Raw genomic sequence first — 27,874 nt, forward strand, 5'->3', positions numbered from 1 at the left:
GGGGGGGTAGTGGGTTGGGAGTGAGAGGCACCAGCAGGGCCAGGTTTTCTACTTAAGCTATTTACTGGGTTGGGATTGGCCATCAATGTTTACAAATAGGTCCTGGTACAAAAAAGGTAGAGAACCACTGGTTTAGAGAGCCAGATCCGAAAAGCGCAGAATGGGGATTTCTGTCCTTCTCTTATTGTTTAGGTCTGTTTGGATTTTTGACCTCCAGTGTCTGGACAGGTGTAGCAACTTACTATTTGAAATGTGGCACCAGTCTGAGCATGCATTCAAATTATATTTTTTTACCATAGATGTAAATAATGTAGCAGCTGATGCAGATTATGCTATTTCCTCATAGTTCTTCAACTAACTGGGTAGAGGATAAGATTGTTGGCTACTCAGTGCAGGTTGGGAAAATGCTTCAAAATTTATTTATTTGATTGATCCACTTTATGATGATTAACAGCTATTTTAGTTGAACCTAAATATGTAAGGTACATACTATGCATGGGAATATGGCTAATTCCGAGGGAAAACACAGGTGTGGGATATGTTAATATTCATGTTGATAGTCCCTGTTAATATTCTGTGGCTTTTATGTATTGAATTCTTTTTTTAAGCTTGGGCAAAACATACATATCCATTTTTGAAGGACCACGTAGTTGCTCAATGCTTTCTTGAAAACATACATAGTTTAGAAAGGCCATCTCTCGCTTAGCATGTCAATTTTCCACATTTCTGTCGTGGCTTTTATGGCAGTGTTTACAAAAGTCCCCATCCTTTCAACCTTTTCTCCATTCTGTACTGCAGCTGCTAGCAACCTTTACAAGCCACAGGCTAGAACAACCCGCCTTTGGTCCAATGCGGGTCAGGCAACCTGTGGTTGCATTACAGTGACACAGGCTACTTCTAGGAACAGAAAAATGTTCCAGATCTTGTCTCTGACATAGCACTGGAGGTACTATGATGTGACCACCTGAAAAGAACTTTTTTACATTAACCCCATAAAGATAATCTACATAAATACTATGTATAAAATGTAATTCTGTACAAATTTGCAAACTATTAGCTGATGTAGTGGACCTTTGAAACTATATTTGTGACAGTCATATTAAATCATAGTAGTCTCCCATGTAATTCAAATCTTGATTGCTAATTAGAATTCCAGTAAGTGATCAGAGATGAGAAACAGATATGGTTTATTTGGGTCACTTTTATAGTGTGGGTATTGAAGCCTAATATGCCCTCCCAAATTGTTAGTTACATAGTTGCATTGTTAATCTTTCACAACTATTGTACATGATGGCAGCTTTCAGATTTCAAATGTTGCTTTAAGTTTATATTTGGGGAGGTGGGACTAATTCAGGGGTGGGCAAAATGTGGCCCGGGGGCTGGATGTGGCCCACCAGGTCATTCCGGCTCGTGGGGTCCCTAAAAAATGTATAAAATTAATATTAATCTGCCCTGGGCTGCCTGTCATGCAGCCCTTGATGGCTTTCCGAAACTCAGTAAATGGCCCTCTGCCCAAAATAATTGCCCTCCCCTGGACTAATTCAATGTGGATATTCTTTCATTAGCTATAAGCAAGCAACTTAATTGCTACGTCGTCAGTATTAATATAGACACTTACTTCCAATGATATTTTGGCTTTAAAAATCAGGTACTGTTAAGGATTTGTTGTTACCAAAGATTATTTTAGATTTTTTTTTTTTCAGAGAAGAGGTGATTAAAATAGGTAACTAGACTGTGTATAAAAAAGTGTGTATGATGTATGTACCAAGTATATCTATTGCATATAACCCTAAATGATCTTAATTTGCATTCTAGTAATAGTTGAATTAGTTATTTTGCTATGCATGCCTTATTGTTTTGTTAAACATATAGCTGTAGCTTATGTAGCATGTACTGCATTTGTGTGCGTTGAATTAAAATAGGGAGTCTATAGTTTAAAAAAGTGCTAATTCTTCTTACTTTGTAATTCATTTAATGTTTAAAGTGTTTCAATATGTGTGGATTTTTAAATGTTTTCATAAAAGGTATCCAAACAAATCATATTTCCTTTTCTGTTAGAACTGTAGTGAAATGCAGTATTGCCAAATCACAGGCTCTTTACAGTGCTCAAAGAGGGTTGAAAACGAACAATGCTGCGGTGTTCAAAGTGGGAGCTATCAGCATTAATATTCCCCAGCACCCTGCCACGCTGCATAGCATGATGGTACGCAGTTCTCATCAGCTTTCCAAACAGATTTCAGACCTCATCAGGCAACCATCAACAGCGTAAGTGTTGCTTTACTTCCCATCCATTGTAAACCTCATTGGGATGGGCCCATTCTATTTGCCAGCCTTCTGGGGACTTGGAGGACTCCATGCAGGAAAAATTACAATGAATAAATATTGTACACTGAATAGATAAGGATACCTAACAGTCCTTTCTGATATTTCTTCTTGTAAATAGCCCACAATCTGCAAAAGAAGATATTGCAACTCCATTGCCCTCTGAAAAGACCCCAACAAGTGTTAATCAGACTCCTGTTGAAACTAATGAATTTCCACAGCTACCAGAAGGCTTGGAAAAGAAGCCTATAGTTCTTAAATTCAGTGCCATGATAGATGGTATTGCTATTGGAGCAGCCCTCTTGCCATCTCTAAAGGCAGAATATAAGATGGGAAGAATGAGAAGTCATGGAATGACAGGTAATGGCATTTCATTAAATTTCAAACTGTTTATTTGGTGTTAAAATTTCCGTAGTAGTGTAACTTGAGAGCATTTGTGTTGATTATTTTTCATATTGTCAGTCTCACAGATGCAGCTCTGTACCTAGACTCCAGGCAGCCCTGGGCAAACTTTTGGTGTTGGGCTCCCCTTTGTCAGAGATGATGATGACAATAATCATTATTTTCACCATTTTCCGGCCCCCTTTCTATCTAGGCCCCAGGCAGCTGCCTGGTTCGCCCATGCCTGTGTCTGGTCCTGCACAGATGTGACTTCAATAAAATGAACTAGGGAGTTAGTTCTGCCAGACTTTATCGTGAATAATCACAAATGGATGTTGACCGTGACTATGAATACAAAAGTCTGGAATCTTTGGCTTACTAGTGGAGTTAAGTCCATAACCAGATAATTTCTCAGGACAGCTCTTTCTGGCATCAGAGAGAGGGGAAAAAAGGGCCCCAACATACTTGTTTTTTTGCATTTTCAGTGCTTAAATCCTGAGCATTGCAGTCCCAAATCTTTAAAGCTGTTTAAAACTTAGTTGCTTTCAGAGCCTGGGTTATTACCCCAGTCTGCAGCTCACAATAGTCTATTGGCTGTTGCATGCTAATGCTTCAAACTTGCCTATACATCCAACTCCTCTTGTTGAGATGTGTCTTGCTGCCCAATTCTTAGGGGAAGATGAAAGTTTCTCTTAAATTTTTCAACCTCTTATTTTGGGAGAACCATCTACAAACAATATTTACCCTTGCTGAAAAAAGATTTTTGACATCCTTGTTCCTAGGATGTTCTGTCCAAATTGTGGTCCTCTGTATTAAACAAAATAACAGCAAAGAAACAACTCTTGCTGATTAATTAGCAACTCATTTTGCAAGCCAACCACGTAAGTCTTGAAAGCACCCGGGCCAAGAGATTCTAAAAATCGTCAGTGTTCACATAAGCCAATTATAGAGGTCACAAAATCTTCACGCCATTCGTGAAACTTTTCTAGACCTACCATTCTCCACATAATCAATGATGAAGTTCATTAGTGCTCACAGTTTAGCGCAATTACAGCAGCCCAGATAAGCCAAGGAGATCTGGAGCAAACCACAGAGCTCTGTAAATCTTCAAATGTAATCTGCAAGCCAAAACAAATGAAAGAGTTTTTTTCTACAAATAGCCATTAAAGAGAAGGATGCAGTTGTGATGAGGGAATAAGCAGGAAAGAGGTGCTTTTATGCCTTTTTTTCCTGCTAATATCAACTGCTTGGGCCCAGCCAGCCAACCCAAAAGCCTAGTGAAAGCTACTAGAACTGCCAAGTGCACATCCTCATTTCATACAAAAAACTAGAACTCTTGGTTCCAAAATGATACCTTTTATTAGACCAACTGGAAAATGACAAGAAAATTGTCCTTTTCTGCAAGCTTTTGGGATCAAAGTCCCTTCGTCAGGATCTGGGAAGAGTGTAGATGGTACAAGATGGTAAAAAAGTCCTCATAGGTAGGAAATAAACTTCATTTTTGCACAAAGGGAGCTGAAGATGGAAGGCTGTCCCTCTAGGTCCATGAGTGTCTTTGTGAGCTGTGCTGAGTAGCTGTTCGATGTGTTGATCAGGTAGAATTCCTTCCCTGGAGGTGTCAGATGGCAGGCAGGGAGGTAAAAAAACCACTTCCTTGTTGTTCTGCAATGAAGTTTAAAATCCTAAAATCCTCATTTCAGGAGTTTTGATCCTATTGTCTTGGTGTTGTAAGAGTATATCCTAGAGTTGTGTGTTCCCTTTCATGATCTTCCCACAATATTACAGTTGCTGGTAATATTAGTGAACATCCACATAACCAGAGTCATCAGCTATTGCAGATGTGAGTAATGTGTCCTTGAGATGAATGAGATCTTTTAAGTACATAGCAGTGCTCTAGGCTGTTGAAGTGCAATTCAAACAATTGGGTGTGAGTTCTAAAGCAGACATCTTCTGGAGTATTCTGGGAATTGCAGTCCATTGGATTGCTTTTAAAGTCTACTCGTAGGTATTTGAACTGTTTAGAATATTCAGATTGGGGCCTGTCCTTTGCTATTTTCCACTCCTAGCATAACCACTGCCTTTGTACCACCTCCATTTTCTATTAGAGTTTTTTTTTTTAATATTGCTATTGAGTTTCATTTGAGCTTATTATTAGCTGGTAGGTTAACATTTTTATTCATGTAATATTAAAAAAGGGTACCTTAGTAACATGTGGAGCCTAATACAGATTGTGAAGTTAGCTGAAATTGTATTAGCAAAATATTATGTGAATTGAGTTAAACTTAAACACCATTTTTTTTCATACAGTGCAAGTCAGCTAACTTCTAGAATTGTATAAAAAAACAAAATTTTCTAACACAGGTATTCAGGAATGTAAAAGGGTTTGTCGCCCATGGCTTTAAAATGTATTACTGTTGGAATAGACATTTTTACTGTACCCTTGTCACAAAGGATTTTTGAGCCAATAACCCAGGGAAGCTGGTTGCTGCAAAATCAAACCATCTTTAAGATGACATTGTAGTAGTTCAGCTTTTACACACTTTTCACATAAGATGCTAGTTGTAACAGTTGAATTTCTTATTAGATGAACTTTAAGGTCTTGGTGCTACCTCATTTTTACAGAATTTTGTTTGGTAGCAAGAACCCAAGGACAGACTGTCTGAGCCTCCAAGGTCTGGAATGGCCTGCTGCCAGAAGTGGTTCAAGCACCTACTTTGAATGCCTTCAAGAGAAACCTGGTTGTTTTTCTTGTTGGGATCCTAAGACTCCAGCTGACTTCCTGCCCCTGGGTCAGGGGGCTGGACTCAATGAACTTCTGTGGTCCCTTCCAGCCCTAATGTCTCTGAAATCTATGAAATATACCAGGTTGGGTATAATTTTTATTCCTCTCCTTGATGAGGACTATAATTATGGGAATGGCAGCTTTATGTAGTCTTGGGAGTTAAGGCCATCAGTTTTGGTTCTTTTCATGGTCCTGTGTGTTCTTCAAAATTCCACAGTGCAAATCTTGATAGATAATATATTTATAATCTACTGCAAACGGATGTACCCAATCATTGCCTTTCCAACTAAAGGCTGTCACGCTCTAGATGCAATGCCACCAAAACAGGATGGAGGCCAAGCCATTCTAATGGCTTGATGTGTGATTCCCACAGCTGCTTCAGAAATAGTTAAACCATACAGGTTTTTCTCCAGACCTTTTAAATTCCATCCCAGTCTTCTTTCCTTGCCTCTGAAAGCATGGAAGAAGATTATGTTAGATTAGGTAAAATTATGCCCATTGCAGGTTCAGTTCATTTTATTCTGTACAATGAAGGAATATACAAGAAAGACTTCTAAATGAAAAATACAGCATGAATTTCTAGCCTTGTTTGTTTTTCCACCTCTCCATTAAAAGTGACCTTTCTTACAGCTATATTATCCACTAGGCAGGTACAGGGACTGGAAAGTCTTAAATGAGCTCCTCTATGTGCTGTAGTCCACCATGGCAAAGTTCCCTTAATCCACACCCAAAACTTGTTGAGGTTTCAGAATTTCACATTTTAAAAGTTATCCAGTTTACTGATGTTTTCCCCAAACTTCATTTCAGTTCTCAAGAGACTGCCTTTTGCTCCTTGATAGGTAGAAAAACCTTAGGGTTTCATTTGCAGAAAACAAAACACTTCAGATGATCCCCTAGATTATCACCTTTAGAAAAAATGAAAGGCAGTATGTGCAAAGGCTCTTATAGCAGATTTCTGGTTGTATCCATCTGTATCATAACCTCTGTAACACCTCAGGCTGCTTGTTGATATTTACAGGCTATTTGACAAGAGCCCACACAGGCTTTAGTGGCCTCCCTTGGAAATTCTTCTGTTGTTGATTATAAGTAGGGAAACAGAGTAGGACTTTATTCATGTTTTTGCAGTCAGATTTATAATAAGGTTCTTAGGATCCAGCTCCTTAGTATTCTGCTGAGTATACTGGAGTATCTGCGTGGGCAAGCACTTAAAAATTACTCAGTGGTTCAGTAATTTGAATTCCTTGAGATGTGCTTTACGTGCGAGCCTTCTGCTACCTGCCTGCCTTCTTTATTTGGATTAATATGTAGTTTTTATTTGAATCCATGGTAGAGAAGAAACTAGAACAGCACTACTCTATATACCTTTCATTTAGTGTATGAGCATATCTCGGGTGAATCCACTGGTGAAACAGCAAGCTCTCTTTTCTAAAGCACATGAAGTACGTGTTACCCATAGCAAAACAGGTACTGGGACAACCCATCTCACAGAACTGGTTACTGAACTGGTGAGTAATTTTCTTTCCAAAATGTTGTCAGGAAGGATCCTGTAACCCTACCCTTCATCTCTGAGCCATCAGCTACCATGATCTTTGAATTGGAGGAGAACTTGGGAAGGGTTATAACTGCTTTATCCTTTCTCTCCTTGCATAGGATGAGAAGTAGGATGCATGGCACACACACATCTCTTAGCACTACTGCTCAAAATATTTTGGTCTCACATACTTGAAACACAAGTACACTTACAGTAGGATGCACATGGTTAACACTGGAATACTACTGTGCTTGTAGGCTGTTTGCCTTTCATGTTTGTTTAGATGGTAAGTTGTTTTGGAACAGGGACTGTCTGGTGCTCAATTTGTGCATAGCTTACCATCGAAGAGGAACAGGTATGCCCAGGCATAGATGCTCTCCTTCATACAAATGTGTAGGTCTTGGTACCTGATTATTTGAAACTGTTATAGGTAGATAAAGTGGTCTCAAGTATTTTTTAAAAAGGTCTTAGGTACAGATGTAGAGTTTAGTTATTTGTTTGCCTATGTTATATATGCGTATACTTTCAAATATTTGTTTTCTTTTAAAATTAGTCCTATTGGAACCCCAGGAAATTCAGAATTTCATCAATGAATATTTGTTTTAATGTCCCTTTAGGTAGGTGTGTTCAACTGTAACACCAGTATAGTGTTTTTGTGCCTGGAATTATCATACTTTTTAATTTGGGATGTCTCTAGTCTCTAGATCCATTCACACTTTTTGCTTTCTATCTTGACAGGTGCGCAAACAAGGTTTACATTTGAGCTTCCAAATCACAGATTACGCTTCACTTCAAAAGTTTCTGCCACGGATATGTCTACCATTCCTCCTTCAGCAAGCCTTAACCTTCCTCCTGTCACTATGTCAGGCAAATATGTCATGGAAGAACATGACACCTATTCAGATCACATATGGAGCATAGATGAGCTACCTACTAAGCAGGGCTACTATCTACAAGGGAACTATTTACGCTGTGTGGCTGAGGTAGGCATCCAAGTGGCCAGTTTTTATAATTTGCCCAGTTAAGAAATGTGATGTTATTTATATATACAGGTTTGGTATACTCATTTTTTAATGCCACCTAAAATGTAGTGCTTGATTTAAGTTGAACCAAATATGTCATCATTCTTTGTTGCATATGGTATTAGTTAAAGATCAGTTGACATCTCATGGTAAACCATAGAGGTAATTTCATCTTGTAGCCTTACTGGACGTTATATTGTGTATATAGATAGACTAGAAAGGGAAGATCTGGTATAGCATAAACATTTTGGAAACATTGCTTGTACCAGTCAAAGGCTGTAAAGAGAGCTGGGAATCTCCTTTTCTTGAGGGGGTATAAAGCTTCTTATCTCTAACCCTGCAGTCAGGTTTGAGATTTCTGATGTCCCTCACAGTCTACTGCTGGATTTTTCTTTCCGCTATTAGACAGACCTTCCTAGAGAACCTTGTTGTGATTGCGTTCTAAACTGTTATAAAGGGTTTTTTTAAATTGGTAACACATTACTTTAAGGGAAACCAGTACAAGTTTCCCTCACTTTATGCAGGTTCTGTATGTGTGAACTCACTCTTATGCGATGGCCCTTTTTATACCAAAAATGTGTTATATATGAGCAAATTCACTATTATGCAATTGTGGTGGAAGCCCACAGTCAGGTGCTTTGTGCCGTGCACTGTGGGAGTTGATATAGCCTCCTGTGTGGATCCGTGCTCCTCGCTTGTCTGCAACATGTGCTTCTGTAGTTGTCATCCCAGTCCCCTGTGCTTGTGTGTAGTGTCTGCTGTTGGTGAGTACCAAAACTGTCTTGTAAAAGTGGTAGAAATGGGTCTGGGGGTCAGTGTAGTTGAGGTCTTGGAAGGTATCCTTATGTGTTACATTGTAAAGTGGGTTCCCTTTACGTGAATTTGAGTTATGCACTGTTTTCCAGGAATGCACGTACAGCATAAAGCGAGGGAAATGTGTATTCAGAAATATTTGTTTTTAATACTTTTTTACCAAGCTTGGAAAAAAACAAAAAAGTTTGAAGAACATAAAGCAAAGCATCTGTTCTTACGGAATATAATTAGAGATCAAAGTTAATTAAGCTTACTAGATGCTGCGTGCACCAATCATGGTTTTACTTCTGTAGTTCCCAGGTGGTTAGGTAATGGTCTTTTTAGAGTCAATAAACCTGACCTTTTCTGTTAGTTATTTATTTTCTGGTATTAAAGCAGTTCACCCATTTTGCTTGTGCCTCAGCTAAGCCTGTGTACAGTTGGTTAAATTATGCTTAATATTTTCATGCTACGAACAACTGAATCTTCTTTAGACATTTGATATAAACTATTTGAAACTCACACTTTGTGTTCCTAAGATAATAGTCCAAATAATGCACTGTTTCCCATATATATTGCTGGGACCTTCTTACTTCATGGTTTTGTATATTTTTGGAAGCTGTGAAATTTGAGATTGTCCACAAAATCAGCGAAATCAAGAAAAAAAACCCCCAACCCAGTGAGAGCCAGCAGTCCTCACTGCTGGGAGGGGAAGGTGCTGGCTGGTGGGGTGGCATGAAGGGAAGATGGTGGCTATCCCCTAGTCCTCCTCCCCCCACCCAGGGCCTTTTCTGCCAAGGGGCAGAGTGGCACAAAGGGCAGCCAGCTATCAACATGGCAATTGTCCCATCATCCTGCCTCCCTGTCAGGGCCTCTCCACCAATCAGTGCTGAGGGGCTGCCACAAAATGCCTGGGAAATTGGCTCTGCATGCTCCAAGCGGGCCATGAAAAACCCTTTGTTTCACCACAATTCAAGTAGGTCCATATTTATTGGCACTTACCACCACCACCACCAAAAAAAGAGACGTATTTACATACAGAAAAGTTGCAATTTAAAAAGTTGAGTTTCTTGAATTGTAACTATTATTGTTATTCTGGGGAAAAAAAAGTAAAGAATGTTGCACTTACAAATAGATATGCTAGTTATGTTTTAAAAACCCTCTACAATCTTATTTTCTGACAGGTTGGTTCCTTTGAACACAATCTCACAACTGACCTTCTAAATCACTTAGTATTTGTACAGAAAGTGTTCATGAAGGAAGTTAATGAAGTCATACAGAAGGTTTCAGGTAAGGTAAAAGTACCTGAGGGTTTGCCTAAAAATTAAGCCTTTTCTTGATGGTTAGGTAACTTGTGCATACGGTACCAAATATACCCTCCAGCTGTACCATGTATGAGGTAATTGGGTCACAAAAAAGACCTTGTATTAGATGGTACAGAAGCGTTGGTGACATTTTGAGTGCCATCTTTAGAAGCAGAAGAGGGGTTAGGGTGCTCCGGGGATTTGGATCGTAACAGTTCTGGTACAGGCCTGATGGATGTCGCTGGCCAGATGGCTTCCTTCTCTTGCTTGTAAAACAGGGCTAATAATATTGGCTGCTTTTGAAGAGTATATTGAACTTTTCTTGTGAAAAGTGTCATAGAAGTGCCTAGTATTATTGTTTTGGGGTTTTTGGTTGCAGCTGTGTTTGTTTAGGTTCATAGGCAGGCAAGGTTTTTTTGGTAGATGCAATATCTTTTTTTAGACCAACTGAGTAGTTGGAAAAACGTTCTTGGCAAGCTTTCGGGCATAGTCGTCCTTTGTCAGGCATAGCGAGCCTCTGCAGGTCTGAGACTCCAAGGAATGAGAGAAGCTAAAAATGTGACAGGATGTCAGTGAGAATGGAAATAGGTAAAAATTAGGAAAACAAATGTAAAGCAGGGAAGGGATGCGGGTGGGGGGAAGCCAAAGATGAGTAAGGGAGATTCTGTAGTGGTAATTGAAAGTAGAAAAGAGGCTGTCTATGAAAAAGGAAATATCTTACTTTTACCTATTTATGTTCTCACTGACATCCTGTCATACTTCTAGCTTCTCTCATTCCCCAGAGAGACTTCCTATGCCTGAAGAAGGGTGATTGCACCCGAAAGCTTGCCAAGAATTTTTTTTCAACTACTCAGTTGGTCTAAAAAAAGATATCACATCTACCCAAAGAACCTTGCCTGCCTAGTAATATTGTCATAATTCTTGATATCAAGACTTTTTTTTATTTTATTTTCTCCTGGGTTGCTGGATCTTTTGTGCTCTTTCAGTCACAGTCGAGAGAGATGTGCCAGGGTGTTTCCTATTCTGTGAATTATTTGGTGGTCACTTGGCAGTAAACAACATTAGCATCTGTCTCTCTGGGCTTTTTCCCTATCCTCCTTGATTAGTTTGCCTCTTTATAGAAGTTTACAAAAGAAAAATAGTTTTCTCCTCAGAAAGGTGATTGAGTATTGCTGCAAACCAGTGCAGACTGTATTTGGTCAGGGTAGACTGGAAAAAAACTTGTCCCTGTTTTGTTGTAGTAGAGGGGTTGACAACAATAGTTTTAGCACGCTTTTTGTTCTCCTTGCAAAAATGTGTTTGTTAAACTGCTTTTTTAAGTTACAAAATCACATTAAAAACACTTCCTCAACTGGTGTAAACTGGTTCCACTAACAATCTTTACCCAGTTGAGTTTACATCAGTTGAAGATCTCATCTATCGTTGAAAATAAAAAACAGAAGCAAAAGGTGAATGCAGCTATACCATGTCACTGATCATCTTAGTGGCATTTCAGTTTGCTGTAGACAGTTTGGCCCAAAAGCTGCAGGAAATTATATTATGCTTCAATTCTTGCACTGATATGAATGAATGAGAACTGAGCATCTGTTCTGCTAAGCATCGGTGTATGTTAGTTGGATTAATATTGGTTATAAGTAGCTATAGGTAGTAATAGTTATAGATAGTAAGTCTTTTTAGGACATTACAAAATTTTTAAAAAGCTTGTGTAAATTGAAGCAAATGATATTAACTCCAATAATACCTGTACAATGAGTTAAGAGGTGATGTGAATTAAAAGATTACAAAAAAAACCCCACAACAAAATGGTATAATTTATGGCTAAAATGATAGTGAGTGAAAAAAACTAAGAAATGAGAATTGCACCAGAAACAGGAAAAGGGAGAAATAAATAAATAAAATATATAATCCCTTTGTGAAAAATTGGAGTCAAGACAAAGCCAAAATAAAATAATCAGGAGAATAAGAAATACTAACCTCCATAAATAGGTGTGTAGAGGAGGATGTGAGAGAAAATACTGTAACAAAATGAGAAACAAAAAAGAAAAAAGTCCAAAGTAATTAAGAGCTGGTTTTATTTGCCTTGTTTAGTTTAGTTCAGCTTTTTATTTTAAAAAAGCCTGAAGAAAGTATGGAAATATACTCTTATGCCAAAAACAGACATTTAAAAGTTGGAGAGACCACAAACAAAGAATAAATAGAAAAAGGTAACCAAATACCTGACAGCTAAATATATATAAATCTACAGGTCCGGATGAGATGAACTCAGGAGACTTAAAAGATCTAGTGGAGGAAATCTCTGAATCTCTGAAAAGCAATAAATCATACGAGTCAGGAGAGGTTCCAGATGACAGGAAAAATGTGGTACCAATATTTAAGAAGGGTAGGAAAGAAGAAGCAAAATTTATCAGCCTGATGTTTAATCCAGGCAACCGTTCATAATGTGTAGTAGTATAAGAATACTTGGAAAAAAAAGAGCTTAAATATTTGTCATTATTCTATTAAAATTTCATAGAGAAGCTTAGAAAATTAAATTGAAAAAGACTTAAGTCCATTTGCAACATTTCTCTCACTAGAGTTGAATCTCCTCTCACTTCAGCTATACAGTCCATTACAAAGTTGCTTGTTCACTTTTTTTAGACTGTAGAAATAGCCACTGTTTTTTGGTATTTATAACTACTAATGTTTGTCTGTATTGTGGCAAATCTGCAAACACATGTGCATGGAATGGGGCCACATTGTGCTAGACACTGAACACAAAGGAGTGCCCTGCCATCAAACGAATTTAAGCAAATAATTTGACTGTTACCTTGAGTGTCCTATATTAACATGATTGCAGCATCTATCATGTCCTTTCAGTATTTTCAAAGGTGTAATTTCAGTGTCACATATTAACTTGCAAAGAAATTGGAAGAATAAAATAGTAGGAATTAGAAACTTCTTGATGAACCCAGAATAATTAACTAAGAATCACATCTCCAACTTTCAAAACTAATCATCTGAACACTTCAGATGTCCATTTTGAGACTCTTGTTACTTTCAATAAGTATCTAGGGCAGGGCTGCTCAGCCTCTGGCCTCCAGGCCAAATGCAGAAGGACATCTGGCTTGTGGAGTTCTCCATGGGTCAGAAAATTTGGTGGTGTGGGAGCAGTGGCAAGTAATACTGCCATTCCTCCCCCACTGCCAAATTCCCAAGCCCTGTGTGGCTGGATTGGACCCAGGTCACACCCTATCTCACCCCCTGCACAGCCAGACTGGATTTGGGCCATGCTTCTTCCCCATGTAGTCCAATTACACACACAGACACACATGGACATGGACAGGCCATACCTCACTGATCCAAGTGCCAGATCCAGCCTTTTGGCTGGCTCTAACCCATGGATAGACTGAGTAGCATCCATCTTGCCCAAGGGGGGAGAAAAAGATGGGCACCACTGATCTAGGGAAAAGTACTGATTTAATGAACCAGTTTGCCAAAGTCCCAAAATTGGAAAGAGAGGAAGTATTCAATACAGTAGGGCCAAATGAAGGGAGTTTCATTTAGTAAGAAAAGTTTGGCTGCTAACAAATGCAGAACCTTGCATGTAGTGAAAGAGAAATACTGCTCATCATAGAATGGGGGTGGGAAACCTCATACAAGGCAAAGGAGATGCCTGCCACTTAGAGACTTGGGGGAGGGTGGGCTAAACAAGTGATATGTTCATCTGTGGTAGCAGGTTACTATGTATACAACTCATTTCTATAACAAGCTGAGGAGACATGCAAATTAGTTCTTATTCTCTTCAATTTTTCTTATTTATGTTGATTATAGCTTTTTACTTCAGAACATACTTTTCTGTGAAAGCAGGCTAACTTGAGAGATTAGCACAAGACAGACTTTATTTCTGTGTTATGCAAAAAAATGTTGTATCTGTTAAAACTTTGAAAATACAGTTATTTAATATGTACAGGAGGGGAGCAGCCAATTCCTCTTTGGAATGAACATGATGGCACAACGGATGGAGAGAAACCAAAAATTCTCCTGTACTCTTTGAGCCTACAATTTAAGGTAATTTTATTACTAAAAAACTACTCAAGTTGATAATGGTTCCATATTTTTTTAATTACAATTAACATGGCAGTATGGTAGAACCTAAGATAACAGAATTTTTCCAGAGTGGTCACAAGTGAAGAGTTGGGTAACCTTGTTCTGCAGCTTTAAGTTCTCCTATAATTATCATTCATATGGTCTAATATCAGGCAAGTAGAGGATTTTCTGTTAATTTATTAAGGAAAGACTAGGAAGAAATCTGTCTGATACTTATGATCCTTTTAAAAGTCCAAATAATAAACCACAGTGGAAAAATTATTATTGCTTTTCCTTTTGTTTTTCTTCCTTTTCCCATCACTCCCTCATAATATTTTTTGAAGCAGATTCAGAATAACTTTATTTCGTCATTGTTTGCCAGGGAATTCAAGTGACAGCCACAACTCCATCGATGAGGGCTGTGAGATTTGAAACTGGATTGATAGAACTTGAGCTGTCCAACCGACTACAAACCAAAGCAATGCCAGGAAGTACCAGCTATCTGAAACTGTTTGGTAAATGCCAAGTGGATTTAAACCTGGCATTAGGACAAATCGTTAAACATCAGGTTAGTTTATAGCAGCTTTACATAAGTAAGTTTAGCCTAGCAGTGATATTATTTGTTGTAATGAAGGCCAAGTATTTTTTTTTATTACGAAACAAAACCAAAACAAGTATTCTAATCTTATTTTGCTGGACAATCAAAATCACTTGACGTTTATCAACAGAGTAGGTTCAGCACCTATTTTTACGTAGAAGTTAATTGACTTTTTCATCAAAAATATCTCATTTAAAATTAGTATTAAAATTGGCTTTTAAGACAAAGGAGTAACATCTACTGTGAAGTGCTAGATCTAAACTTTGACCTAGTTTTATTTGTTTTAATTTGGTAATTGCATGTCCTGGATTTTTAAAATCAATTTGTCACCTTGAAGTACCTTTTAATTGTATGAGTCTTGCAGTAGTTTGGATAATCAACACATACCTGTTAAATTTGACTGTACTCTCATCGAGGATCTGCATATAATTATGTTGTTTAACATTCTTTGAATAACCCAGGAGAACAAAGTTTAGGTTGGTGTTTAGGAGGGAATTACACTATCTTTTAAAGAATATTGGATGGTATGGAGAGGAAAAAAAGGGGCAGACTGTCTTCTTTGTTTGGCATCAGAGTTCATATTACATTTATTATGTCTGTTAAGTTTGTCAATATTTAACTGTATTTTTGTTAATGTTTTAAGGTGTATGAAGAAGCTGGTTCTGACTTCCATCAAGTTGCTTACTTTAAGACAAGAATAGGATTAAGAAATGCTCTCCGAGAGGAAATCAGTGGTTCATCAGATAGGGAGGCAGTGCTTATTACTTTGAACAGGCCAATTGTTTTTGCCCAGCCTGTGGCCTTTGACAGAGGTACTGCTGGGTTTTGTGTTTCTATTTCTATTTTAGAGAGAGAGGGAGGGAGAGAGAGAATTACTGCAAATCTATTTTGCTGCTCAATTAAACTTGTTTCCTCTTTCTGAAAGTAAGATGCCTAATTTATTTGTAACTTGAGAGACACTAAAACAGTAAGTATAACAGGTTACTTTTCAAAATGTGGGTGGGAATTTCACTGTATGTTAGCAGGTTAATAGTATTAAGAGCAAAAAACCAAACCAACACAAACCAAACCACAACAAGAACCCTATTGCTGGGTTGACTACTTTTCAAGTAGGTTTGAGGAAATTGGGAATATGACCATTTAACTACATGAGAGTTTTAACTTAGATTATAAATGGTAGGGACAAGACTTTGTTCCGTTTCTTGCAGAATAAACATAATGTATACTTTCAGGAAAGACTATATTTTCTTGCATATAATCTGCACCTTTCCTCCCTCCCCCCAAAACCAACTGGGGAAGATTGGGATGTGCATTATATGCGAGTAAAAGCATTCCCCATGCATCTGGAAGTTTGATGGCCAGGAGTGGGAGGGGACACAGAGCAGTAGCAGCATTAATTTCTGTGGCTCTGAGAGCCATGACAAGTAATGCTGGCACTGTTTCCTCCCCACCAACCCACCACTGCCATCTGCTGGATTGGGCTGGTATATGGGGTTGGTCCATAGCCAGAGCACTGGGTCCGACCTAGCATATGGCCTCAGACACGGCATACTGGGACTGGCCCTGCATGCTGGCTCTGGAGCCTTGTGCTGGGTCAAACCTGGTGCATCAGGTATGAGACCATACACTGGCTTGGGGGTCATGCACTGAGTCAGACCCACCACGTGGCTTCAAAGCCAATTCAGGGTATTGGATTTGGTGTGTAGCCCCAGCACTCGTGGACAGGATTAGGCTCCACTGTCTGTGTGATGGATCAGGCTGTCTGCATGATCTGAGCATTGGTGTACCAGATTGGGCCCCAGTGTCAGTGTCCAGGATTGGGCTTGTTGCACAGCCCGATCAGTGGCAGGCTGGATCAGGCCCCAGTGCCAGCACACAGGAGCAGGCCTTGCTCTGTGGTCTCAGTGCTGACGTGCCAGTGTTCAGGGTCAGGGTCATGCATAGCCCCCAGCCCCAGAGCATGATCCCCAGCTCCAAAACCCCAGACCTCAGTTACTTAGGTAAGGTTTTGGGGGGGGGGGGGGGGTTCTATCTTTCCTGAGGCGTTTCAAAAATAGTGTGTGTGTTTATATTTGGGAATGTGTTCAATGTGAGAAAAGATGGTAAATTTATGGGAATAGCTGTGAATGCATACATGTACATTTATGTATATAAATGTACATCCACAATATTTAATATACATAGGTAAAGCAAAAAACAAAAAAACAAAACTTCAGCAAATTGAAACTAACAACATTGTTGAACCATTTTATTTCCTTTCCCAAAGCTGTGCTGTTTTGGCTGAATTACAAGGCTGCCTATGACAACTGGAATGAACAAAGACTGGCTTTGCATAAGGATATTCATATGGCTACAAAAGAAGTGGTAGATATGTTACCTGGAATCCAGCAAACATCTGCTCAAGCTTTTGGGACTCTCTTCCTTCAGCTAACTGTGAACGATTTGGGAATTTGTCTTCCCATCACAAACGCACCACAGGTATTAATTTTACCTGTTTTGTATCAAGGCTTTCAATAGAGAGTCTTGCCATGAGTTATAAATAGATGAGAATCAAGTATTAAGTAAACAATTTACATAGAAAGCTGGCTAAAGTGTAAAGTGTGATATGATAGCAAATTATTTCAAGTTCTTCTGAAAGGAGGTGATAGGAGTGGTTTGCAAGCTGTGGCTCAGGTTTGGGCTTTCCATCTTCCTCATCAAGGAAGGTATCAGCTGCTCCTAAGACTGTACCTCCATAGCCAAGGTAGATTGCTTTACAAAGTGGAAAAAAAATTTTTTGCATGCCTCCCTTGTATTTCTTGACCTGCATTTGTCATGTTCCTCAAAGGTCATTCTTGCTCTTGCGTTCTCTCTCTATATCTATATAGATATATGTGTATGTGTATATGTATATGTGTACGTGTGTGTATGTATATGTGTTTCTCATAGCCTAGGAGTCCCCTGACTCCATGGGACTTCCAAGTGCATTTCTCTTCTGAGTCCATGGTGATAACATGAGTTTCATGAGACATACCTCCTACTAGCTATAACATGCAGCTCAGATGGTAGGGGAAATTCAGGCAGTCCTGGCCAGTATACTTTACACAGAGTTCTATAAAGAGAATATAACTTGTAAGCTTCAACTTATATTCAGGAATGTTTTGGTATTTCATATTCACTTATTAGCTTCCATTTAGAAAACTCGGATCTACGTCCTGAAGGCAATGGTGGTGATTATCATTATATTTTGAATAGGACAAAACCTCTCGGAATGTGTGTAGAACTTTTTAATGATCAGGCCATATCTTGGGACTAACTATTTTACTGTAGTGTCATCAAGGCTTATAAGAGAATTTTGGGGGCCTGGTTCCTCTTGGTAGGAGGAGGCCCCTACCTCTCATTTTGGAAATAGTGACTAGAGGAATTCTACTTAAATTCTAAGTAGAATTCATAAGTTTGGAAATAAATTTATCGAGATGATATTTTTCTGCTTTATATGTACACATGCTACTTGCAATTATTATCTTACTCGTTATATCTTAATGTGAATTAAAAATAAAATTTGGGGGGGATCCCAGGTTTGGGGGCCTGGTACAACTGTGTCTCTCTCCCCTCGTCTCTCCCATAAGCCTTGAGTATCTGCTTTCAAGCCTATGCATATTTCAGCATCAGGGTTAACTATTTCATAGTGATGATTTTAATAGTGGATAGGAAATAATAAATTAATAGTTAATAGTTGCTGACAACTGTATAGGCTGCATTGACTGAAAGGGACAGGGTCCAGGATGTTGTGTGCATGGACTTGACACTTTTGAAACTTTCTATATTACACTCTCTATATTACTAGCAAAATAGAGAAAAATGTAAGAAAGGTATGAACCTGTTAACTGAAAAATCCTGTAGAGAACCATTTTGAGTCTGCAGTTACCAGTAAATTACTTTTTCTGTACAATTCATTTATTTCTTTTTTCTTTTCTTTTCTTTTTTACAGTCTAACCACACTGCAGATCTCGACACTGGGTCTGCTCTAGTCCTGACCATTGAAAGCACATTAATCACCGCCTGCTCTTCAGAGTCTCTCGTTAGCAAAGGGCATTTTAAAAACTTCTGTATCCGTTTTGCTGATGGCTTTGAGACAAGTTGGGATGACTGGAAACCAGAAATAAGAGGGGATCTAGTCATGAATGCTTGTAAGTGTTTCTAATTTTGTCTTGGGCACTAGAGGCAGGGGAGCATATATAGTCCTCTCTAATCTTTCCGAGGCTTTGGAGAACTATTGAAGATTCACAAAGAGACTGTGAAAGAAATGATTGCATTTTGAAACTCAAATACAGCATTATGTGGATTCCCTTTCTATACCTGATAGACTTTTAGTACCCTTAAAACTTTAAACTTCAGACTTCCTTTTTCCAAGAATAGCCTGTCAGTATACAGAATATAGTATTTTCTCTTCAGTACCCCCTCTCTTGACCAGATCAGGAGAGTTTATTTTATTGTTTTATGATTTGTCATCGTCACCATAACAATCAGATCAGTGTTCTATTGAAAGTTTAAAATGACTCAGTGCATTAAAAGACTTAAATATATTTATTAAATAATATTTGTAACAAGTTGCTTTCTTAAAACGTTCCAATTTTGCAGTTAAATATGTCTTTTTATTGGTAGTCTAAGGAAAATTTCTTAGTGCATATTCTTTGAATATCAATCTGTTTCAGTTTACAAAATTATCAAGAAAATGTCTGACAGGTAGAATTAAAATCACTCTCTAATTTGTTATGATGGCAGTGTATATGCATTCATGCACATGTTTTTTTAATGTGCGTTTAAAAGAGTGCATGCACTCAATTGTAGGACAAATGGATCAGTAGAATTTTGCAAATCTGATAAGAAACATCTGTCTAGCCAGTGCATATTTTACTTTGTATATAGGTGTTGTGCCGGATGGTACCTATGAAGTATGTTCTAGAACAACAGGACAAGCTGCAGCAGGTAAAGTACTTATTTACATTCCATTTTTATGGGAATAAAATATTTGTGAGACTTTGGATAGCTTTGTTTTAATTACTGTAATTGTGTTTTTTGGGTTGCGTTTTGTTTTTAATTGCCTCTTTGGGTTGGAGTTGTTTCTATTTTTCAAGTTATTATTGGCCATGAGTATCTTTCTCAATCTGCTGTAGCCTAGTCTTTAGATTTTAGCTACAAGAAGTTAGTAAAGGATTGTAAGAAACCATCATTGGTACCTGCATCACAAGTGTAAAGTGCTTGCAAATACAACTTTTAAAGATGCTTTTTTCAGCTGGCTTTAACTATGGCACTGGAATTTTTCCAGAATGGTTTTCTGAAGGAACATATCAATTCCATCCAAACTTCTGACGCTTGCCTATGTGCCAGGTTTCCCCATCAGCTTTGGGCTAGTTTAGGGAGCAGACATAGTCTCACTAACCGGGCTGGCTTTCCTTGCAGCTTGAGTTGGTCCACTTCACAGCTGACCAGCAGTACAACCAACCAGTTCCTTTGAAACCCCAGGCAGCCAGCTGGCTGCCTCTTCAGACTTGTCTGCTGTCTGGTAGGGCTATGCGAAGCTTTGGTCGCTGATTTGATTTGGTGGAGATTCGGACCGATTCGGCAGCCAAATCTCCCAATCTGAATAGAATCAGGAAACGTTTTAATCTCTCTGAAATTAATCGGAACCCTCTGAATAAATTTGGAGAGATTTGATGATTCAGAGATAGCTTTTAAATGTTTTCTCTACATACCTCAAGGTACCAGGCGGCTCATGAACGCTGAGATGGTGGGGCAGATGGAGCATCCCATGGGAGTGCAGGGTGGGGGTCCCAACACACTTGGCGGCAGACCTGAAAGTGGACCAGAAGCTCTTACGGGTCCACTGCAGAGCACGTGGGGGACCCTCCACCCTCACCCCCAGCTCGGCAACTGGTGCTTTCTGGGTCTGGGGGGGGGCACCTGGGGTCCCCCTGCAGCTGATTGCCAAGCCAATGGGGTGGGGGGGGGGTTCCCCCGCATGCTCCGCAGTGGACCTGGAAGTGGACCGGAAGTACTTCCGGGTCCACCGCCAAGCACGTGAGGAGCCCCACCACGCTCCTGTGGGACGCTTCATCTGCCCCACCATCTCAGCATTCACGAGCCGCACCTGGTACCTCAAGGTATGTCGAAAAGAACATTTAAAGCTGTGTCTATGACTGAATTGATGATTCTCCGAATCAGCATCGAATCTTCAGATTTGGATTCAGTCGAATGGAATTGGGACAGTGATCCAAATCAACAAATTAAATTACCGTCCCCCGAATCAGGCCAAATCCAAATCAAATATGGCCTGCTTTGCACACCCCTACTGTCTTGAAATGTGGCTGGCCATTTCCCTGTGACTTTGGGTGGCTGTTTTCTGAGATGCCCAGTTCCCTAGGCCTCCTGAACACCTGAGTGAAAGAAACTAGGGAGCCAAGCTGCTGGCAAACTGAAAATTTTTCTTGATTCTTGGAATTTTTCTTCTATGGGAAAGGTAGAAGAAAAGAAGTTAAGTCGGTCTGCCATACTTCAGTACTACAAACAGATACTGGATTTCAGAAACAACGGTGAATTTCTGATGAACGGTACCCATTACTGCTTCTTTAAATGCTAAGCACAAATGGGCTTGTCAGCTCTGATGGACAATATAAAATATTTGCCACTGTGTTAGTGGTGCTGTTGCTCTAGGAACCTCTAGCTCTCCTGCCCAGGGTCCTACCTGAATTGTGCTATACATCATCAGCTCTTCATGTTGTTCATGCCATGAATAAGCATGTGGACAGAAGAGGAAGAAGTACCAAGTAGGCTATGAGAAAGGAAGGGGAGTAACAAAATGATAAAGGAAGGAATAAAAAAGAAGGTAGGGATAGAGGAAAATAGACAAATAGAAGGAAGGATTATACATAGTGGCATTGGGGAATAGACAAGGTGGGGAATGTTTGTAGGAGCAAGAGAGATTAAGAAAGGGAAAAAAGCCCAAAATAAGATATATTGATGTTATTGAAGAAAACATGATTTTTTTTTAGAGTATAGAACATTTTACAAAAATCATTTAAAATGTGAAATAATGTTTTTATAATTTTAATGCCTTATGGTGATATGTAGCTATAGATCCACCATGGTGAATCTAGGGTATGTATTTGTGGTAATAACTGAGATTTATAGTTGTATAAGTATGGATCAAAACTGTAGCCTAGGTTCTCCATTCTGATTTTGTTTCCCCCCCACTCTGCTTCCATAGCCTAACAGGGGCAGTGCAGAGTTCTGCTCACTTATGAAAAGCCCACTATTTGCTTTGCCTTGTTGGGAGCCATGCAGGCATCTAGAAGCTTCCTGGCCTTTCAAGCTATACAGCATATGAGAGAACCTTTGAAAATCAGAAGTTTGGCTATGGTCTTTTAAAATAGTTATTCTCTTGCTTTGGCTGCTTAATTCAGAAGATGTCTTTTTGTGTCTCAGAGGAGCTTGCAGGGGCTCTTTTGCCTTAGAATTATAACAGTCAACTGTAAGCCTTTCAGTAAAGTAATAGTTCATTCTCTCACCTCCATTGATTTTAAAAAAACAAAACAAAACTACCCAACCTCAGTAATAGACAGATGGTTGAGCATACCACATAAAAGATGCTTACAAACCAGAATCATTAGCTTTTTCTGGAAAAATCAAGGCCAAAGAAAAATCAGCGGTTTTATGCTGTAGGTACTTCCTCCTTAAAAAAAAAAAAAAAAAAGTTTCCCTTTATGAAGGATATAAAATTCTGACTTGCTAATAATTTCACCCATTTTCTAGGCACTATGAATGATGCAAAAGTACATACTTCAGGTACACCCTTTTAATTCCCCCCTAATGCATTATAATTTTTCAAAGTCAAATTTGCAGATGGTTCAGAATCCTTTACTCAGATGCCCATCCTTTGGATTTCACTGTTACTAGAATCCCTTTGTTGGTGTGGTGAACCTGGCAGAGAGAGAGAGAGAGAGAGAGAGAGAGAGAGAAATCTGGAGAAGAGATGACGGGGAAGGGGAGGGGATTTCATACCAGTGTTCAAATACTTGAAGGGTGATTATAGAGAGTAGGGAGATGGGCTTTTCCCTGTGACCACTGGGGACAGGACTAGGAACAATTGCCTCAAGCTACAGCAGAAGATATTTACGTTGGAAATTAGGAGGAATGTTTTGGTTATGAGAGTGGTCAAGCACTGGAACAGGATACCCAGAGAAACTGTGGAATCTCCATTCTTGGAAATTTTCAAGAGCAGGTTGGACAAACACTTGGTTGGGATGGTTTAGTTACAGATGATTTGCCTTGAGCAGGAGGCTGGACTTAGATGACCTTGTGAGGTCCCTTCCAGTTCGGCTTTCCTATGATCCCATTCAGTTTCTCATTTTCTTCTCATCCATTGGGAAAACTCCTTTATTTTGATTCATTTATTAGGTTTTTCTTATGTTTGTAATTATGTTTGTAATAATTAGAGAAACTTTAATATACATTTAATAAATGCTAATGATATTCAAACTATATTTCAAAGCTACAGAAGCAGATATGAAATCCAGTGTCAGAATGACTAAAGAGGGAAGTCAATCAGCTGAATTATTTTTCTATTTTGAAATAGAAAGCAGTAGTGCTGGAACCTGGACACTTAATGTGTTATGGAAGATGTGTGGTATTGATGTTCACATGGATCCCAACATTGGGAAAAGACTAAATGCTCTGGGTAACACCCTCACAACACTGACAGGAGAAGAAGATGTTGATGACATTGCTGATCTCAACTCTGTAAACATAGCTGACCTGTCAGATGAGGATGAGGTTGATACTATGTCTCCCACTATACATGCAGTAAGTGGATCAATCAAAATACAGTTCTAAATTAATTTAGCAGAATTAGGCAAACCAGTAAATGTGACAGAGATCCTATTGTTGGGTGATTTATATGGTGGAGGAAAAATATTAGATCTGTTTGCCTTGAACTTATGCATTCAAAGCAAGCAAAGCAAACAGTTCCTTACTGTAAATTGAGTCAAGTCAGCAGTATCAAAGGTGAATGTCTTAGGTTAGATTTATGATTCCATATTGAGAGCCTAATTTCTCAAGGTATTCATCACCCGCAGATCCTTCAGGCTTTTACTGTTAAACGCTGAAGTACTGATTTAAGTCTTTAACTTTAGGTACCCAGTCTTCAAAATTTTGGCTTTAGTTGCTGTCTTCTAGCAGGCTGGGAAGTCATTAACATTACAAGGAAATTAGGAAAAAATTATGTTAGTAAAAACACAGTTTTTCATGTTTTAGTCTCGTATTAAATATTTGAACAGTTCAGTTCCATTTTGCGAGTACCTGTTACCTGCTCTGGAGAGTACCCTAAACTGCTAACATGGATGTTTATTATTTAGAAAGCAGATGAAGGTTCATTATGTGGAGATGTACACAAGCTCACATTTGGGCAGCGGATTGTAAATCACCTGCTGGGTCTGAGCCCCAAACACCATCGTTATTCTGTTCCTGTAGAATATCTGTCGGGGTCAGCGATGTGTGACTCTTCCCAGTTTAGCAGTTCACATATGAAAGCGGGCAGGTCTTGCTCATGGGGACATGTATGTAGCTTTTAAAACACATCTTTAAGCAAATAATGGGACTTGGATCACTGGAAAACTTCAAATCAGCTGCCTTTTAAACTAAAAACTGATTCTTTGCATGCCATGCTTTGATTTTAAGGTGCAAAATTCATTGCATCTCTAGTTAAAAATAGAGTTCGTGTGGTTTGATTTGGAATCTAATGCAATAATACATTTGTTTTAAATAGGAAAATGTTGATCATCGCCGACAGGGAACATCTAGTAGCCAAGGTGGAGAGCAGAGAGGAAGAAAATTTGTAAAACGTTTGGTAGATATTAGGGAACTCAACGAACAAGCAAAAGTAATTGATGACTTAAAGTAAGTTGGATTTTTCTTGAAATATTTATTAAAAAAAAAAAGTCCTGCCTCAATGTGTTAAGAATAACAGACTGAATCTAGGTTTTTGCCTTTCTCTGCCTTTAGTTTCAGTGGAGGAAGGTTTCTGCATTGGCGATCAAGTGCATAAGTGCCCACTAAAATCCTCTGGATATTTTCCTCAATTTCAAGCAGCCCATAATCCCATTTTGTACTTGTGCATCACTGTATCAGCAGCTCCCATATTAAGACCAAGCCATATTTCTGTCACTATTTATTAGGGTTGTGCAAAACAGCTGTTTCGATTCGCTTTCGGATTTGGCCATTTCGGAGGACAGTGATTCGTTTCCGTATTTCAGATCGCTCTCCTATTTCATTTTCGTCGAATCTCCTCTGAATCTGTTTTGAATAGGCTGCAAGGGAAGCTTTGCACAGCCCTACCCAGCTGGGTGGGGCTTGGAGCCTCAGGCTGCAGGGCCCCAGTGGGAGCAGGACGGGGCTGTGGGTGGCTCGTCCGGGGGAGGGCCGCTGGCCTTCCATGCAGGCAAGGAGACCCCTGAGCGGATCTCTGATCACTGTCACTCTAGGTCATGGGACAGGGAAGCAGCGTAGAGTGGCGAGCAAGTCTGCTGGTCCTTGTCACGTGACTTGGCTGCACAGGGAGCAGAGATCTGTGCCGGGGTCTCCTCGCCACCGCTGCCTGCCCCATACAATCCCAGATCTCTGCTCCCTGTGGAGCCAGGTTGCACAGCAGGGACCAGCACTTCCCATGTCGCCAGGGCAGCATGAGGCAGGCAGTGGCAGCGAGGAGATGCCTGGCATGGATCTCTGCTCCCTGTGGAGCAGAATTGTGCAGCAGGGCAGCAGCATACAGCTGTTTCCCTAAAAGCCCAGTTCTGAAACTCCGAATTTTTCCGAAACATTTCTGAAACATTTCAGATACCTCGTTTCATTTCGGAGATGTTTCTGAGCCTTGCGTTTCAGTTCGGATTTGGTGTTTCAGGCACTGAAATAGCTCAAAACACCGCTGAAATTTTATACAACCCTATTATTTATATTACTTCTTTTATTAAATGTATGATTTTGACTTACTGCAGCTGCAAAGCAGTTTTATTTTAGTAAGATACTGCTCATTGCAGGAGGAAGAAACCCCTCTAAATCAACTATTTTATAGCTTTTTGATAATAATATAAAATGCAACTCATACACAGTAGCATAATTCAATAAAACAGGAAAAATATTTTAAAAATTATTTGAAAGTGTTTGAGGGAAGAATCAAGTATAACTTTCATATGACAACATTTGTTATGTTTAAGTCTAGAGCAGTATTTCTTAAAAGTGAGAGCACCTGTGACAATATGGACTCTGTTGTTAGTTAAGTAGCAAATAAAGGAGAATGGATGTTGTTTATTGCTTATACTTTTGTCCTGAGTGCTGGCAGCAGTCAGCTGTAAGCCAATTGTACACAAACTCTTTAAATGTTCACAGCTGATATGTGGCACTAAGTGCTGTGTCCCATGTGAATGTGATGATTTGGTTCATGTACTGTAGTTCTTCATGTACTGTAGCATCACAAAACCGTTTTTGTACTTGAGTGAGTTTTTTCTTTCTGAAATTTTTGTTATATTGAGAATCATTTAGACCTTTCTGCCATCTCCTCCTGGGAATAATCCCCTGCCCCTGCCCGTCACTATTTTTTAAGTGGTCTCCCCACTTACTGGGTTGGGTTTTTTAAGTACAGAAAAAGGGGTTTTTTTTGTTCTTTTTAGGAGCCATTTGCTTGTACGCCCCAGTAGTTGTTCTGTATCAGATCATCCTCTTCCATCTCTATGAACATCATAACATTGTTTGATATCTTGTTGCATTGTATTTTGCTCCAGTACTCTTAACCTGTTTGCTTAAATAAGATGAGTAGTAGACTGCTAAAAATGAACAGACCTTTTTAAAAAAATGACCGTATAAACAAATACTGTACTTGAACAGTTATATAGTAAAATGACAATGGACCCTCTGAGCCATAGGAAAAGTATGTCACTTTTTTCATGAGCTAGCTGTCACTAACTCATTAAAGAATTGTTTGAACAAATTTTAGAACTGTAATATTGGAAATTATAGAAGTGTTGTTGATAAAGAAAACAGTGAAAATACTGTGAAACTTCACTGGTTATCCATTTGGGAAAATTTACTAGCCTCACTTGTCTCCAGAAAACTAGGTGCAAGTGAAGGAACCATAAACCAAGAAATTCAGCGCTATCAGCAATTGGAGTCAGTAGCTGTGAATGATATCCGCCGTGATGTTCGTAAAAAACTACGCAGGTCCAGCATGAGGGTAAGTAATTGTAATACATTTTTTGTATTTGAAAATTTCTCCACCACCTGCTAAATAAAAATGGATAAATGACAGACAGAAGAATAAAGATAGAAAGAGGGATAGATACATCAAGTGATGTCCCATTTCTCTTCTGGGAGAAATTTTTTTTTCCTGTATCATTGGAGCTGGAAAACCAGAATTTTGGATGTACCATCTTTTAACTGTTAAATTACATGAGCAAACTTGGATATAACATTATTAGATTTATGGTAAAAACAATAGCATATTTCAGGATTTATAATCCATTTTCATGAATCAAAGATAGTCCCATAGTCCGGGTCCAGACATGCATAGACGTTTGGTTCCCCGGGGACAACTAGTGACAGCGCACCTTGTGCTGCCAGTAGTTATCCCCAGGGAACATCCATGCTACACGCACGCTGCCACACTGCAGGTTACCCCAGGTGGAGTAGGCCCCAGCAGCCTTACCTGGGGTTCTGGGGGTCTCTTGGGGCTGCAACAATGAGGAGTGCACGGAGTCTGGCCGGCAGCAAAGCGTGGCACTAGCTGGCCAGGCTCAGGCTTTGGGCAGCACATGCTGCTGGCCTGTGCACAGCTTCGCTTTTTCTTCCCTGCGCTTCTCCTATGAAGCACGGAGAACAACGGAACGTGCATGCAGTATGTGGCACCACAGATGTGTCTGCAGCACCACATACCACATGGCTGCACTCATTTGGACACGACCACAAAACCCTAAAACAACAACAAGAAGAAACAGCAAAGCAGAAATGATGTCAAAACCAAACAGTGCCACCACTGACTAATACCTGCAATGT

General features: G+C 39.3%; 1 protein-coding gene across 11 annotated transcripts in view; it reads left to right on the forward strand.

Annotated features, from left to right (window-relative positions):
* BLTP1 (bridge-like lipid transfer protein family member 1) overlaps positions 1-27,874 on the forward strand; it is a 248,576-nt gene that overhangs the window by 169,155 nt on the left and 51,547 nt on the right. For 7 of the 11 annotated variants that reach the window (XM_019494555.2, XM_019494560.2, XM_019494587.2 and 4 more), the window contains 15 exons: positions 2,059-2,265; positions 2,444-2,682; positions 7,755-7,999; positions 10,015-10,120; positions 14,084-14,181; positions 14,582-14,767; positions 15,441-15,609; positions 17,064-17,275; positions 18,768-18,966; positions 19,706-19,765; positions 22,589-22,621; positions 23,412-23,638; positions 24,190-24,390; positions 24,600-24,730; positions 26,933-27,056. In XM_019494555.2, coding sequence (XP_019350100.2) covers positions 2,059-2,265; positions 2,444-2,682; positions 7,755-7,999; positions 10,015-10,120; positions 14,084-14,181; positions 14,582-14,767; positions 15,441-15,609; positions 17,064-17,275; positions 18,768-18,966; positions 19,706-19,765; positions 22,589-22,621; positions 23,412-23,638; positions 24,190-24,390; positions 24,600-24,730; positions 26,933-27,056 — 2,437 coding nt within the window. The remainder of the gene's footprint in view (positions 1-2,058; positions 2,266-2,443; positions 2,683-7,754; positions 8,000-10,014; positions 10,121-14,083; positions 14,182-14,581; positions 14,768-15,440; positions 15,610-17,063; positions 17,276-18,767; positions 18,967-19,705; positions 19,766-22,588; positions 22,622-23,411; positions 23,639-24,189; positions 24,391-24,599; positions 24,731-26,932; positions 27,057-27,874) is intronic. The other 4 variants (XM_019494568.2, XM_059722083.1, XM_019494590.2 and 1 more) reach the window with 3 other exon arrangements.

Source organism: Alligator mississippiensis, chromosome 2, assembly GCF_030867095.1.
Source record: "Alligator mississippiensis isolate rAllMis1 chromosome 2, rAllMis1, whole genome shotgun sequence".
Lineage (NCBI taxonomy): Eukaryota > Metazoa > Chordata > Crocodylia > Alligatoridae > Alligator > Alligator mississippiensis.